Source organism: Aedes aegypti, chromosome 2 (genome assembly GCF_002204515.2).
Source record: "Aedes aegypti strain LVP_AGWG chromosome 2, AaegL5.0 Primary Assembly, whole genome shotgun sequence".
Classification (NCBI taxonomy): domain Eukaryota; kingdom Metazoa; phylum Arthropoda; class Insecta; order Diptera; family Culicidae; genus Aedes; species Aedes aegypti.
Window position 1 is genome coordinate 151,931,385 of NC_035108.1, and position 17,507 is coordinate 151,948,891.

The 17,507-nt window shown below is 40.7% G+C and overlaps 1 protein-coding gene and 1 long non-coding RNA gene across 2 annotated transcripts; one reads left to right on the forward strand and one right to left on the reverse strand.

Annotated features, from left to right (window-relative positions):
* Positions 1–5,231: 5,231 nt before the first annotated feature.
* LOC110676124 lies at positions 5,232–6,419 on the reverse strand. The gene is made up of 2 exons (XR_002500091.1): positions 6,255–6,419; positions 5,232–5,412 (listed from the first exon to the last, which is right to left on the reverse strand). It is a non-coding gene; the product is annotated as an uncharacterized LOC110676124 (long non-coding RNA).
* A 4,352-nt stretch (positions 6,420–10,771) lies between these two features.
* On the forward strand, positions 10,772–11,750 carry LOC5569622 (thymidylate kinase). Its single transcript, XM_001652854.2, has 2 exons — positions 10,772–11,007; positions 11,085–11,750. The coding sequence occupies exons 1-2, from the start codon at positions 10,806–10,808 to the stop codon at positions 11,630–11,632; spliced, it is 750 nt and encodes a 249-aa protein (XP_001652904.2). The 5' UTR covers positions 10,772–10,805; the 3' UTR covers positions 11,633–11,750.
* The last annotated feature ends 5,757 nt before the right edge of the window (positions 11,751–17,507 follow it).

Consider the following 17,507-nt stretch of genomic DNA (forward strand, 5'->3'; position numbering starts at 1 on the left):
AAGTGTTCTCTACTGTGGATTTGAAGAAAGGTTTCTGGCATATACTCTTAGACGAGAAGAGCAGTCGAATGACGACTTTTTGGACTCCGTTCGGACGGTACCGATGGACCCGAATGCCTTTCGGTATTGCATCGGCGCCAGAGATTTTTCAAGTTAAGCTGCAAGAGGCAATCCAGGGATTGAAAGGAGTTGAATGCTTAGCTGACGATGTGTTAGTTTATGGAACCGGAGAAAATATGAAAGAAGCGTTGGATGATCATAATCGGAACCTGAAGGAATTGTGTGTGCAATTAGAGAAAAATGACATCAAGCTGAATTGGGTCCTAAAATTTGTAATGATATCTTGTTTTTATTTAATAACACGAAAAAGCATGTTACTGTAATTACTCTAGCAATTTTTCCCGCTCAAATAATGGCTATATCATGTTTAAACTTTAATTTAAAAATTTGGTCCATAAATGAACCTTGACACTTTTGATCATGTTTGACGTTCGCTTAGTCGACAAAAACACCACAGGGGTTTTAGTTCGACCACTGGGGTTGTTCCTATCTGACATTTCGTAAGGGACACGGAAAACAAAATACACCCAAAATTTGAGTTTAAGCCAAAGGATGTGACAAAATTTAATAAAAATGTTTTTGGGCTTAAACCAACGGAAAACATTAGAAAATTGAGTAAACATGTGTTTTTGACCTAAACTTGAGCGTTTGGCACTAAAATTGGGACAGGGCTTTAGGACCCAATTCGAGTAAGTTAAAGCTCTGTGAAACATCGGTAAAATTCTTCGGACATGTTCTGACAAACCAGGGCTTGAAAGCAGACGAAGGTAAAATTACTACCATTAAGGAGTTTCCGACACCAACAGATCGCAAGCAGCTGCAGAGATTCATCGGCATGGTCAATTACCTCGGGCGCTATATTAAAAATCTCAGTGCAGAGAGTACAATACTACGGAGATTGATTTCGGAAAAGGAACCTTGGACGTGGACGGCAACGGAAGAAGACGAATTCCGGCGGATGAAATCGATAGTTGCAGATGTTAAAACATTGCAATACTATGACGTCAAAAAGCCACTGGTGATAGAGTGTGACGCAAGTTCGTTTGGATTGGGCGCTGCGGTATTTCAGGAGAAAGGAGTCATCGGTTATGCATCACGAACCCTGACAGCAACAGAGAAGTGTTATGCGCAGATCGAGAAGGAGTTACTGGCAATACTATTCGCGTGTGTACGATTTGACCAATTGATTGTCGGTAATCCTAAGACAATAGTAAGAACGGACCATAAACCACTGTTAGCTGTCTTCCGAAAGCCGTTGCTCTCCACTCCGCGCCGTTTGCAGCATATGCTTCTAAGCTTGCAGAGGTACAATCTGGAATTGCAGTTCGTCACAGGGAGAGACAATGTGGTCGCCGATGCTATATCAAGAGCGCCATTGAATGAAAAGCATTGTGAAGATCACTTCGAGAAGCGAAACATCTACCACATTTTCAAAGATGTACAGACGATCAATATGAGCAGTTACCTCAGTATTACTGATGAACGGCTGAACGAAGTAATTACTGAAACAAAGACTGACCCTGCAATGCAGATGATCATGCAGTACATCAGTCAAGGATGGCCGTCGTCTTGTGACAAGGTACCTGATGCTGTAAAAGTGTACTTCAAGCATCGTAACGAATTGAGTTCTCAGGACGGAATCGTGTTTAGGAGTGACAGAATAGTCGTGCCACAGTCGTTGAGGAAGAAACTTACTGAAAAAGTTCATCTTAGCCATAATGGCATTGAAGCCACTTTGAAGCTGGCTCGTGCGAATTTGTTTTGGCCAGGAATGAGCTGGCAGATAAAGGAAGCGGTGATGCAATGCGGAATCTGTGCCAAGTTTGCTCCTTCACAACCCTCACCACCAATGAAAAGCCATGCTATCCCGGTGCACCCGTTCCAAGTCGTTTCCTTGGATGTATTTTTTGCGGAATATCGGGGAGATAAAAAAAAGTTTTTGGTAACTGTTGACCATTTTTCCGATTTCTTTGAGGTCGACATACTAAAGGACCTGTGGAAATTAGTTAATTAGGTCCAAGAGGACTTCCCAACATTCGCGCTGTTCCGTCGTATCCGTAGCGATGATGCACGTCTTACCGATCCAAGTGTGTGGAGGAGAAAAAGGACGATCCAATGCTGCACGGCCGCGGGACAACTGGAACAGTGTTGGCAGTTATCTCTGGAAACCAAGAGATTGCCAATTGACAGCTAATCGGGGGATAAGCTACTGCAAACTATAATATAATCCGTAGGGTGTATCCCACATCCCACTCCTTCTCTAAAAAAATGTTTCGTTCGGCGCTTAAAACAAACTTCCGTGATTTTTTTTCTTGACAATTTCCATGTCATTTGTCACTTCCGAAGTATATGCAGGTAAAATAATACACTGTTTTCCAAGGATGGCAAAAAATCGCCTCTAGCAACTAACAACATAGTATTTGAATGGTCTAAGAGGGCCGTTGCTCTTGCAGAAGCATGATTTGAACAGCTCATCACGCGTGCATAGTAAGGATAAATGGAGCATCCGATGCACTGTTTGTCGCGGGACAAACCGTTTGTCGGATGTTGTTACAAGTCGCGATTAATATGAATCAGAACGCGTTCACGGCATAATTTTTCACTCAGACCATACCCGATGACATTCGAATCTTAAATGACATACCACAAGACAGATCGCGAAATAAAACGTAAAAATCCCCCAAAAGTTATGACTTTGGTTTGCGAACAATTGATCGTTAGCACACATGCCGAGCGATTCATTTGTTGTTAGGACTTGACGACTAATGGTTAATCGTTGTTGCTATGATCGCACGATAAAGAACAACCGCGATGCATCATTTATTTTGTCATGATCACTAGATTTCCATCCTTGCTGTTTTCCGCCATTTAAAAAAATCCAAGTTCTCTACACATCCAGAGAATGGGGGTTTCTCCTCAGTGTACTAAATGCTCAACGAATCAAAATTTTGCAGTAGTGAAAAATGTTTGGAATATGCTTAATTCGTGATCTAACTCAAAGCCAAAATGTCACAGTCAATTCATATTTAAACGGACCAAAATTGGTTCCCGTACCTGGCCGCATAAACAATTCACAACGCTCAGCAGGTAGACCAGTTTTGACATTAGTCCTTGTTTCCGTTGACCTCGCACAATGGAACCAGGCTGCGCGTATCCCTGGCACGTAACTGAACGGAGCGCACCTAACACGAGAGTGAAATTTTAGAAAATATACGCAATACCGATTGGCGTATCCCAACTGGAGCTACAGACGATAACTTTGAAAGAAAAATCATCTCTTTAATTTTAATGATAAGAGTTTTCGCAATACAAAGCACAGGAAACCGTGAATATTCATTTCAATTTGCAAAACATTGCACAACATTCAGACAGAGCCGGTTAAGGAATCCATAGAAATAGGGTGGCAGTAAAAACTAAAATGGCAAAAGATGGTTCTTTTCCAGTGGTAGTGAAATAAAAAAAAATAGAAGAAGAAAGTAGGTAAACAAACACATAACGTGGCCTACTCACACAATACTTACTTTCTGCTAATAATTTTGCCAATGACTGCAATATTAACTATTGCGTCTCCCCTCGGTGGTTGATGATGGTAACTGTATATTCGATAGGTTTTTTTTAACTTCAAAGTGGTCTGCTTTGTTCCAAAAAGATTACCAACTGGGCTAATCTCTTTAAACCTTACACAGGTTTTAAACGGTTTCTCTGATGCTCACATGACTCATGGAATGGAAAATATCTTTACACATGATCCACTTCATCGTCCATCCTACCGAGTCTATACGACTACACAACGTGTTTGTACTAAAATCAATACCTGAACTCCTGAACTTTATCGTCCAGTGGCCATCATCCAAGGGGTTCAGTTTATCAGTATTGTGCATCCAGATAAAAACCGAAGAAAGAGCTTCGCTCAATTTCCCCTTCGTTACTAACGATCTTAAGATGACTCTCCTTGTGGCACCCTTGTAGTCAACTGGCAGAATCGATGAACTGTTGTAAAGTGTGGTCACAGTTCCCAAGCCTGCTTTAAACTAATGAATAATCTTAATTCATCCGCCAATCATCAAGTCACGAGGTGATCTTGGAAATTCTTATCAGAAGTCCCATCTGATTCCATAATTTCTACAGAACGTCCCATCCTGTGGCAATTTCCTCAGATGTCCCATCTAAGGTATTGTCTTTAATGTTCCTATCAGAAGTCCCATCTGATCTCGTGATTTCCTTGTGAAATAATTTTCAAAGATATCCTATCTAAGATTATGTTTCCACTGAGCGTCCTGTCTCATGCCAGATTCATTCATCATATCTGAAGTCCCATCAGAGTTATAATCTTCGCCAATGATCGTGCTATCTCAGATGTTCCAGCTGAGTCGCTTCCTCCAGAAACGTCCCGTTTCGTAGCTATCGTATTGTACCCTTCACTCCAGATGTCCCATCCGGATTCTTTCACCATAGGGCCCTGCTAAGTTACTATTTCTGGTCAGGTATTCGAGCTATCAGAGACGTCTCATCTGAGTTGTTTTGTCTACAAGAGTCTCGTTACGTGGCACATCATTACAAACATATCCACTTTAGGTACAAATGTTTCAAACAGTGATCGATTCAAAAGAGATTGCCTTCTTCGTGCCACTGTAATATTCCTACAAAACTCTTCGATCGTGATATTAGAACCAACAAAAACTCTCGTTAGATTTTCATTGTCATTAAATAACAATCATTTTAAAGCACAAAATATACTATGCTTTTCAAAAATATAAAATAAAATATCTCAATAGGACGGTAAACATAAAATAAATCCCAAAATAAGGTTAACAATTGCTTGAAGCAAACCGTTTTGTACTGGGTTAATCGGATTTATTCCATGTGTTCACCTCTCAACAGCAGTAATTTATCAGCAGTCTTCATACTCTCCAAACAAATTGGCTTTCAATGAAATATTTCTCGATTGCTTTTTCAAATCGACGTAAGTAACTTTCATACGGTTTTGAGAAAGTTAATTAAGAATCACAACCTTTCTCCTTAAACTGGTTTAAAACGAATCCCCTTTTTAACATTTTTTACCGTGTATATCGCTTAAATTTTGCATGCAATCAACTCGGATCAAAACACTAGGTAGTTCCTATCATTTCCCACAAAAAATGTATGACAAAATGATAAGCCGTTTCAATCAGTTATGTCGTTTTCGATTATTCCCGACGGTGCACCGTGCGAGTGTAACAATTGACACCGGAAAATAGAACGGTTTCGGTGCAATATTTTGACAGCGTATGATAGTATTAGTGAAGGCGTCAATCAAAACAAAATGTCATTCTTCAAACAGATAGAACAGCTGTTTCTGTTATTCATGATTTGCTGTAAGGGATTCGGAAACATTAGATTCGTTCGGGTTTTGGATAGTTTGTTAATGGTGTTTACAACCATGGCTGAATGTAAAATGTTTAAATAAATGTTTGGCATATGAACATTAATTTATTTTTCCTGAGAATTGATACCATGAATATATGCTAAAAAATCAGAATTTTCATATTTCAATACTGTAAGGACTTATTTAATTTCATCGATCCTCTCTCTGGCTAATAATTTCGCCAAAACTCATACTTCCGCAATGTTTCTAGCTCACGATGCAAAAGCTGATTTTTTTTTGTAATAAGGCGAAGAGAGCAACGGAAATCAATCATCATTAGAATTTAATTCTATTGGAAAATCAATGTCGATTACTCGTCAATATTTTTGAAAAACATAGAACCAGAGATTTTGAATTCCGTGCTTAAGATACGGGAACATACAGCTCCAGCCGCTGCTTATTCTATTTTGTTGGCATCCATGAGCAAATTTCGGAAAATTTGACCGAACTAAAGTGTTTTTAATGTATTACTGTAGTACTGGTTACATGCAATCCAAACATCTGAGAGAAGCCTTCCTTTCTTTAATATAAGCCGTAAAAGCTTCTACTGATGAAACATACTCAGTATATCTTATTACTCTTATAAAACCTGTATTTATTGTAGCATTAGTAAATACTAAGAATATTCAATTTCGAAATAAATACATTTTATCTGCGTAGTCGAAAATGAGCGCAAATGAAGATCTTGCTTGTTCGTTACCGAAAACAACAAAATCTACCAAAACGACCAAAACAAGAACACCACTGACAGTTAAGAACCATACATGTATTGGTAAAAAGAGTGCATTACCTGCTACACCCAGCTCGATCAGGGTGTAGGATTTTCTGCACCGGTGGCAATCGAGTGTAAAAACGGTGTGCTACCTGCGGAATAAAAGAACGGTTTGGGTGCAACTTTTGCTACACCGGTGGGAAAACGGTGCAGGCGGTGCAAATAAAGAAAAACGACATTACTTACGACTTACTTTTGTACCAGTGTAAAATCGACTCAAGTAGTGTTTTGTTTTGATTCGTGGTTAAATCACTTTGTCTCCCATACAACGGAGCGGCGAAAGTAGCGGTTAGGTTGCGAAAGTGGAGAATCTTACTTTCGTCGTTTTGTAAATCCCGAAATTAAACGTTCTACAAGTGAAAAATCGAGTTTGTTTAGAGCGGAACGTGTAGAATTTTGTCTGCGAAACACGTAGGATTGATAAAGTAAGTTTGTTAACTTTTCTGACTTAAGTTTGTTTGAATAAGTCTTCGAGATTTGTTCCACTCCAATTTCACAGTGACTAGAGACAAAATCACAACATTATCGATTATGAGCAGATCGCGAAGTTCAAATTAAAACAAAAACATTGCATGTCAACCCGGATTCTCGTGGAATAAATAAAGAAAACTCGAATTCACCAAATCAACAAGCACTTCAATTGTTCTAAATATGCACAACTCACATTTAAAGCCACCAGTAACACTGAACGCACAAAAACTATGGCCGACATCTTTCTTCTGTTTTCTACGTCAATCACTTGTTGTTAACACCATCAGCTTTCGATTACGAAGTTGGGAAATCCTCCTTTTCTACGTTTGATTTTATTAGCTGCTGGCAAAAGCAGCTAACCTGGCAGGATCGCCATTGTGGAAATTAGTTAATTAGGTCCAAGAGGACTTCCCAACATTCGCGCTGTTCCGTCGTATCCGTAGCGATGATGCACGTCTTACCGATCCAAGTGTGTGGAGGAGAAAAAGGACGATCCAATGCTGCACGGCCGCGGGACAACTGGAACAGTGTTGGCAGTTATCTCTGGAAACCAAGAGATTGCCAATTGACAGCTAATCGGGGGATAAGCTACTGCAAACTATAATATAATCCGTAGGGTGTATCCCACAGGACCTAACCCCAAAGAGTACAGATCAACTTCTCCCGTCATGGTAAACCCCAGTTGGTCATAACAGATAACGGAACGAATTTTGTCAATGCCGACTGGAGACAGTTTGCTCAAGATTGGGATTTCCAGCAATCTACATCGGCTCCACACCATCAACAAGCGAATGGTAAAGCAGAAGCAGCAGTTAAGATTGCCAAACGCCTGTTACAGAAATCAAAAGAATCCGGTGTTGACTTTTGGTATGCTCTTCTTCATTGGCGAAACGTACCGAATAAGATTGGATCGAGTCCCGTGGTTCGAATATTTTCTCGAAGTACTAGATGCGGAATACCAATGTCAGCAGAAAATCTAATCCCCAAACCCCAAACTGGAGTTTCAGAAGCAATCGAAAATAACAGACGTAAAGCGAAATATCATTATGATAAAAAGTCTCGAAATCTTCCAACTTTGGAAATAGGAGATCCCGTATATGTTCAGCTTCAGCCAGAGTCATCGAAGCAGTGGACGCCAGCGAACATCAGCAGCAAGTTGAACGAGCGTTCCTACGTCGTTGATGTAGACGGCGCACGTTATCGCCGAGATCTAGTTAACATTAAGCCACGTAATGAACCACCAGTAACGCCTTCTCAGCCATTAATGAACGTTGCAAGTGCTCCGGTTGAGGCATCAGCTCCTTTGGTGCTACCGGACAAGCCAGCAGACTCATCTAGCTACTCGGCGATTGATAATTCAGCAATGAGTCAGGAAGAAATTTCGGAAACGAGTCAGGACATCGTGGTGCCGCCAACCATCAGCAAATCTCCCAAGGAAGCATCTCGTAAGCTGAATCATCTACCGACGGAAACCATAACCAGGCCGAAGAGAACCACGAGATTGCCGAGCCGTTATCGTGATTATGATATGAATTAAGTTTTTAATCAAAAGGGGGAAGATGTTATATTATTATGTAGTTAGTGGTTGCTCCCTCTGAGCGTAATGTTTAAATGACCCCGACGTGAAGAAAGAGTTCAGTTGTTACCTGGTTGATCGAGAGTTCGGATGTACAATAAAGTAGAGTTTGTAGCGAACGGATCTTTTTATTCTTGAAATAAAACAATTAGTTTGGTTTCCAAGGTATCATCGCAGCCGATCGATGATGCTTTGTGAAAATCAGTAATGTGACAGCTGCGGTAGCTTTCTGTTCAACGGTAGAACGGAAAATTATCTCTAAAATAGCAATACAAGCAAACTAATTAAAAGTCTCCATTTTGCGTTCCCAAAACGCTTGATCTAAATCTGATCTGATTGTTATTGTTCATGAGTTCACTCGTTGTATGGACGGATGCACGAGTTCACTATTTGACATTTGAGCGGTGCCGTGTTATTTACAGTGAGAGGCAAAATAAAGTGCCCACCTTACCAGTTTTCGAATTTCTCTCATTGATTTGGTTCAAATTAAAGTTAACACACCTAAATCTTTTGTGATATTTTATTTTTGATGTTCTTTTAAAGTTGCACTTACGAAATTTTGATAAAAAAAAGAATTTTACTTAAAGAAAAAGAAAATCAATTTGTATTGAAAAAAAAGTAGTGACAAAAATAAGTGCCCACTTCCTTCTTGGCCCCAGAAAAGATGATTTAAGAAAAATAAAAAGCAATTTAATAGTTAATGTGTCCTCCTTTGGCCTTAAGGACTTGCTGGAGGCTCTTCGGCATGCTTTTCACCAGGTTTTGTAGGTGTTGTGGATCTAGTTCTTCCCAGGCGCGCTCCAAGGCTTCAAAATAATTATTTTTGTTGGTAACACCAGTTTTTTCAACCCTGGCATCGAGAATCGCCCACAAATTCTCGATGGGGTTGAGGTCTGGGCTTTGTGGAGGCCATTCCAGCGGTTTAATCCGACAAGACCGGAAAAAAGACTTGGTCTTCTTTCCAGTATGCTTCGGGTCGTTGTTCTAGAGAAATATGAATTTCTCTTCAAGGCCCGTCTGGATCAGCGAAACCTCCAGATTTTCCAGCAAGATGTTAATGTAGGAATCTGCCATCATTATTCCGTCGATTTTCACGAGGTTTTCTACTCCACTCCATGAAAAACACCCACAGACCATCACATTTCCTCCTCCATGCTTCACCGTTCCTTGGATGTGGTGCTCTGCATCACACACGAGCCCGCCGCTCTCGGTTAGACAGCTCGAGCTTCAGGAGCGCCACATCCAAGGAACGGTGACGCATGGAAGTGTGATGTGATGAAATGTGATGGTCTGGGGGTGTTTTTCATGGAGTGGAGTAGGAAGCGTCGTGAAAATCGACGGAATAATGACGGCAGATTCCTACATTAACATCTTGCTGGAAAATCTGGAGGTTTCGCTGATCCAGACGGGCCTTGAAGAGAAATTCATATTTCTCTAGAACAACGACCCGAAGCATACTGGAAAGAAGACCAAGTCTTTCTTCCGGTCTTGTCGGATTAAACCGCTGGAATGGCCTCCACAAAGCCCAGACCTCAACCCCATCGAGAATTTGTGGGCGATTCTCGATGCTAGGGTTGAAAAAACTGGTGTTACCAACAAAAATAATTATTTTGAAGCCTTGGAGCGCGCCTGGGAAGAACTAGATCCACAACACCTACAAAACCTGGTGAAAAGCATGCCGAAGAGCCTCCAGCAAGTCCTTAAGGCCAAAGGAGGACACATTAACTATTAAATTGCTTTTTATTTTTCTTAAATCATCTTTTCTGGGGCCAAGAAGGAAGTGGGCACTTATTTTTGTCACTACTTTTTTTTCAATACAAATTGATTTTCTTTTTCTTTAAGTAAAATTCTTTTTTTAATCAAAATTTCGTAAGTGCAACTTTAAAAGAACATCAAAAATAAAATATCACAAAAGATTTAGGTGTGTTAACTTTAATTTGAACCAAATCAATGAGAGAAATTCGAAAACTGGTAAGGTGGGCACTTTATTTTGCCTCTCACTGTACGTGACCATGGCAATGAGTGAATTCGGCACCGCTCAAACGTCAAATTAGTGAACTCGTGCATTGGTCCATAGGCGTTATGTGTAAAACTACATAGATTTTTGCTATGTGGATTCATACATATTTTTGATTCGCAATGACAGGGTTCATTCAGTATCATTTAAATGAATTCGAAGTGTGAGATGCAATCTATGGACCGATGCACGAGTTCACTATTTTGACGTTTGAACGGTGCCAAATTCACTAGTTTCCATGGTTACATAAATAACACGGCATCACTAAAACGTCAAATAGCGAACCCGGGCATTGGTCCATTAATAATGTGTCGATACACATATAGAAAATTATTACAATTTTTGCAGTGTGGTAAATTTTTATCCGGGACGCCATTTGAGATTGCGCCATCCTTTCATAGCCCCATATGAAAAGTGAGATATCCACGCGATCGGTTTGAGTGTCTAATTTTCAAAACAAAAATACAATTTGACGTTTTGGCTCGTGCGTGATCATCAGCGCAGAATGATTGGCATCATCAGCAGAAACTGCTTTTACCGCCAAAACGATCTAGTTGCTATCGTTAGAAAGTGCGGATTTTTGGGCGTATCAAGTTCTAAGTTAATAAATAGTTCTCCCAATATGTCTATAATTCAAAAAAGAGGAGCCCTAATAGTTTTGGAAGGCTGCGACCGTGCGGGCAAAACTACGCAATGCAAAAGGATCGGTAAGAACGAGAAACAACTTCTTGTGAATCATGATAAACCCTGATTATGACTTGCTCACATGGTTGCTTTCCGATAGTGGAATCCCTCAACAGCGCCGGACACAAAGCCAAATTCATGAACTTCCCGGACAGGTCAACGCAGTTTGGGGCCTTGATTAATTCCTACCTGACCAGCAAGGACAATTTTACCGACGAGGGAATTCATCTGCTTTTCACACTGAACCGATGGGAGGCCAAAAACGAAATGGAACGTCTGCTGCGGAGTGGCGTCACGTTGATCGTAGATCGATACTCCTATTCCGGAGTGGCATTCAGTGCGGCCAAGGGATTGAACATGGACTGGTGCAAAGCGCCGGAAACCGGTCTGCCAAAGCCGGATCTTGTTCTGCTACTCACGTTGACGGCGGAAGCGATGGCCAAACGCGGAGGATTTGGCCAAGAGCGATACGAAGTTCCAGAACTGCAGAAAAAGGTGATGGAGAAATTTCAAACCCTGAAGGACGATAGCTACTGGAAGGTGGTGGATGCGGATAAGAAAGAAGACGCGCTATCTTTGGAGCTTTGCGAGATGGTTTTGGACTCGATGGAATCGTGCAGCGATAAGCCATTGGGAAAGCTTTGGTAACATTGGTTAACTAGTTCAATTTAAATCTCTACCATGATGAATATGATTCCGGTATTTACCTACATTAAGGATAGATAAGTTAAAACAAGAAAGAATATATTTTGACATACATTTTCTATATTGTTTATTCTTAAAACCATTGATAGGGTTGAGAATGGGTCCTTTTGAAATATCTCAGCAAATCCCAATATAAGAAACCCAGATAAAAGTGTCACATATACATTGTATAGGAAAATTTTGACCGGCAGAATATTTCTAACCTTCTAGTCACAAAAATTTATGTAAATGTTTTCGTAAAATATCCGAGGTATAGGGGAAGCTGGTCCAATTTGGACCGGTGCTATTGTAAAGATCGTGTGTACCGTATTTCTACCCACCGTCTGGCGAGGATCTAACACAATACATTTGACGCCATTCAGTGATTTCGTTTGATTTTTATATTAGTTTGTTGTTTTGAAGTGCTCTACTGTGCTATCGGTTAGCATTATTTCCAAGCTTCTGTGATTGACAATAATTTTCCAATCTCTCTGTGTTATTTTATAATCTAATCCCCTGAGCCTAAGCTTTCATCTGACCATATGGTTTTGATATGTCTATGCACTGTTTGTGCTCAACTAGTTTGAAAATCTCAAAATGTGTGTTGGTCCAATCCGGACCTTTTATTATCCATAAGCTCCACCCCGTGAAAGTCTTCTCGACTTGCTAGAAAATCACAGAAGTCGTAATATTGATGGATGGTGCTTTTGTTTCTGTTGCAGTCAAGAAAAAGTCTTCGAAGAAATCTAAGAAATACGAAATACCATCCAAAAAAAGAATCATCTACTTGAAAAGCATCTCCATTAATGCCACAGCCTATTTTGGATACATCATTCAAAATTTGTTTGACAATACGATACCAAAAACGTTTACGAGTTCTGAGAGCAATACAGTTAGCTTTCCCTTACCCGATATAATGTGTTTTGAACATGAAAATTTGAAGTTTGGCTTAATTTTATAATCACTTTAATATAGCGTACTTTGACCCTAAAATGTATTTATGTCAATACTACTCCAACTCGTTTTTCCGAGACTCGATGCTGTCTTTTTCAATTTCCCGAACAAGTTCACCTTATTAACCCGATATTTTCATGACATAATTCAATATGTTAAAAATTTACTATATGCTAAGCAAAAATGGCTTCTTCCAATGAAATTTGTCGAAATAACAAAAAGCTCTAGAATAAAAAAAATGTGTTCTTTATCTCGATATCTCCCATAAACGATGGTCAGTTTAAAATCGAGTTAGGGAAAGTTTACTGTACTCAATTTTTAACCAGGTTCGGATTTCACTCATGTTCTATTTTAATGCAATTCATATTTTACTTGAGCTAGTTCCGACTCGAACTAAATTGGTTTTTCTCACACATTGAGTTAATTCTTTATGCTTGCGCCTCTAGAAGAAGTTCAACAAGCTCTGGTACCAGACAAATCGGTGTTATATTTTATAGCTACCATAGCATTAAACAATAAAAACGGACGGCACACACTTGCTGAGGGAAGGTTGTGCATTTTTAACGTGGTACTCAAATAGTGGAAAAATGTGGAAATATCAAAGTAAAATCGACGAAAAATACATATCCGAACGTAGAAAAGAGCAAAGTCGCGAGTGCAAGTTAAATTTCAGTTGGAAAATGGATTAAAAGTTAATAATTTGGAATTTAAAAAAGTGGAATTGCTGTGAAAAAAAATGATTGGCGACAGCATGCGCGGGGGAAGCGATTAGTGTATGAGTGAACGCGGTATCAGTAGTAGTGGTAGTGAAAGGTAGGACGGGTGGATGTGGTGTGGTGAGAGAGGTGAACGTGTGGAGAATTTTCGCTTGCGAGTCTTACCCACACCAACTGATTAAAGTGTTCTTTCGGAAGCGGGAAAAAGAAGCGGGTATGAGCAAGATGACGGTACGATTAGAAAACTGGGCATGTACAGTGGTGTTCAATTGGAGTGTTGCAAATTTAATACAGTGCCCGTTCGATTTTGGCAACTCTACCGCTTGATCTTCATTTGGAGAAGCCCAGCAAGTGGGTACAGTTTTCGCATAGCAGAAGTGTTATTTTTTGGCTTTTGGTTCGTCGGAATGGAAGTTTTTTTTTCGGTTTTCGGGCAGTGCAGTTTGAGAAGCCCAACAAGTGGATTTGATTTTCGTATCGCTTTATCGGAGGAGTGGAAGTTTGTTTTTTTTTTCTCGGTTTTTGAACAGTTTCGCATAAATGATACTTTATAGCTAACGGTGAAATAGTTCGACGACATCGTTGCGACGACCAGCTTTAAAATACAACAAGGATAAAAAAACCGGTGAGATCTTTCCATGATGACTTGTGTTATTTGATTATATTTCCAATGTTATATGCATTTTGGGTTGGGTGGGACCATCAGGGCACCCGATTGAAGCGAGATGGATAGGAAGAGTGAAACTGTCAACTTCCTATCGCTAACATTTCGTGGAAAAAGGGCGGGCTCTTCTTCCCATCTATTGGGTCTTTCTGACAAGCAAGGGCTTGATTGTACGACTGTTCGTGTGAACTTACTTTTGGAAGGAGATTCTTTTTCCTTGCGGGTTTCGCGTAAGTGTCTCTGCTTACGGGTCCGCCATTCGTTTTTGGCCCTTCAGACAGGAGTATGATTGAATACGAATAGTCATACAATCTTGAACAAATTGTTTTGTTAGAATAGGCCATTGCTACCGGTGGATACCTTGCTACAATAGATGGCAGCCTATATCATCATCATCATCACCATAGCATTAAACAATAAAATATAGGGTGGTCCGAATTAGAACAGCGTTGGTCCAATTCGGACCTTTTGGAGAATTTTGTACAAACATGTCTAGTCATGTCCTTGTAATAGATATCACAAAACACTCTGAGAGAAAAATGCGCGGGCTAAATAAGGCTTTCGAGAAAACATAAAACTTTTCATGTCATCCATCGTGCTGAAAAGATATGGTCAAAAAACTGTTACTAGGTCCGGATTGGACCATGTTCCCCTAAATGAAAGTTCAATAATGATCGACTCGTATAAACTGCGTTTCGTAATCCATACCAAAACGTCAAAAACATCAAACACCCAAACATATTTTGTTGTACAATCTACCGAATTCATAGTAGAATTAAGAACTGCACCAACGATTTTCAACCGACTACAAAAATCTGTTAACTTTACTATAATCTGGTAAAAATCACTGAGCAGTGCAGTAAAAATGACTATGTCCATAGTAGCATCCACTACAAAGCATTGTAATTCAATCCGTGGCCCACTGTATATGGTGACTAGACTAGAAACATTCTAGATTTAACAAGCTTGGTATTATCAAGGGTGGAGGGCGGCTGTCAAATGGGAGTAAAATTGAAAAGCCGCCAACCTAAGTCCAGAACCAGTTTTAAGGCTTAACGCAGAAAAGTGAAAATTATTATTCGTAAAATTGCGGGTAATGAATGCGCTTGAAAGATATTGTTTGCAAGTAGTTATTTGCGACGTGCTACTGCAGTGCGATGTTGGCAATTTAATCAGCAAATTATGCTAAATTCCCAAAATAGATGTTTTCAAGAAAATTGATCACGCCTTTACCATTGTTTGGTCGTTATAATGTATGGTTGTTTACATTTTAGAACCAGCGACACGTCGGGGTAGCAATAAAGAACCGCCAGTTCCACCCTTGGGTATTATACTTTTGACCACACTGTGTTAAGACCACCTCTTTAAAAATTCAAGAACACAAATTTTGAGAATTGGGTCCTAAAATTTGTAATGATATCTTGTTTTTATTTAATAACACGAAAAAGCATGTTACTGTAATTACTCTAGCAATTTTTCCCGCTCAAATAATGGCTATATCATGTTTAAACTTTAATTTAAAAATTTGGTCCATAAATGAACCTTGACACTTTTGATCATGTTTGACGTTCGCTTAGTCGACAAAAACACCACAGGGGTTTTAGTTCGACCACTGGGGTTGTTCCTATCTGACATTTCGTAAGGGACACGGAAAACAAAATACACCCAAAATTTGAGTTTAAGCCAAAGGATGTGACAAAATTTAATAAAAATGTTTTTGGGCTTAAACCAACGGAAAACATTAGAAAATTGAGTAAACATGTGTTTTTTGTTGGAGTATGCAATGATTGTGCCTCGTATGCAAAGCGGCAGCACTGGATGTGTGTAGCTGTATGAGTGAGGCGGCGCTGAAGGCAGTCGCAGCGGCGGCAGCGAGCGCGCCAAATAGGATGAAGAAAGGGAGAATGGAAAGTTTGCCATTCATCCGTAATGTGATGTTCAATCCGTTCAGACGTGTTTATTAAAGCTTTCTCGTTGCGTACAGTAGTCAAGTTGTAGTTGTTTCTTTCCTACCGAAATCCTGGTTCCGCGTTCCGCTTCGGTGACCCTGTTCTGCGTTGTGGTGTGTCCACCTCTGCCCAACAGGTTATGGGCCCAGCAGTGCCGAAGGGAAGGTTCCGGATTACATAGGAAAAAGGTTCCGAGAGAGCGAAAGTGATCACGCCTTGTGTGAGTGTGAGTTGTTTTTCTCCGCAGTGGTGATTTTGCGTGGACAAAATGGCGGATGCGAACAAGTTTGCGTTTGCCAGACTGAACAATCAGAACTGGCAAATATGGAAGTTCCGGATGGAGATGCTCCTGACGAGGGAGGAGCTGTGGTATGTGGTCGGTGATGCAAGGCCGGCTGTGGTGACCGATAAGTGGACGAAGGACGATCGGAAAGCTCGTGCCACTATCGGATTGTGTATCGAAGACAATCAGTTCGGTTTGGTGAAAAATGTGAACAGTGCGAAAGCTTTCTGGGATGGATTGAAAGCTTATCACGAGAAGAACACGGTAACGTCACGTGTATCTTTGCTGAAGAAACTGTGCTCGTTAAATCTCGAGGAAGAAGGTGACCTTGAGAGTCATCTGGTGGTGTTGGACGATTTGTTCGACCGTTTGACGAATGCAGGCCAACAGCTGGAGGAATCGCTGCGGATTGCGATGATCCTGCGTAGCTTGCCTGATTCGTACGGTGGTTTGGTCACGGCGTTGGAGAGTCGTGCCGATGCGGACATCACGATGCAGCTTGTGAAGTCAAAGCTGATCGATGAGTTCGAACGTCGGAGGGAGCGTTCCGGCGAAATGCAATGTGAGACGAAAGCGATGAAAAGTGTGGTAATGCAAAACGAAGTGCAAAGCGTGGGTGGACTCGGCAATAGAGCGCCAGTAAGGAGATGCTTCTTTTGCGACAAGCCCGGTCATTTGCGTCGCAACTGTCGTTCGTACTTGCTAGCGAGGCAGGAGCTAGAACGAGAGTGTAAAGAGAAGAAGAAGCCGGACGACAGAGTGCGTGTGAATCAAAATGCGAAACAAGTGAAGAACGAAAATGGTGGTGCCAGTGTGTGCTTCATGGCGGGAGTGGATCAGCAAAAGTGCTGGTATATAGATAGTGGAGCAAGTCGGCACATGACGAGCGATAGAAACTTCTTCAAATCGCTGAAAGAAAGAAAAGGCCCGAGTGTAGTGTTAGCGAATGGTAAAGTGGTTACCGCTGCTGGTTGTGGCGAAGGTTTTGTTAACGGTGTGGACGGAAACGGGAGCAAAGTGGAGATTAAGCTCACCGATGTGTTGTACGTTCCGTCGTTGAAGAGTGGACTCGTTTCAGTGGACAGACTGACGGCAAAAGATTTTTCGGTGAAGTTTAAAAAGAATGGTTGCGATATTTGCGATGCATCCGGTAAGAGAGTGGTCGTTGGAGAAAAGTCGGGTTCGTTGTATCGGCTGAAGCTAACGAAGGTTGAGAAGAAAGTGGAGGGCCAGCGGCCGATAATTGGCGAGAAGAAGACGACGAGCGGAAGAA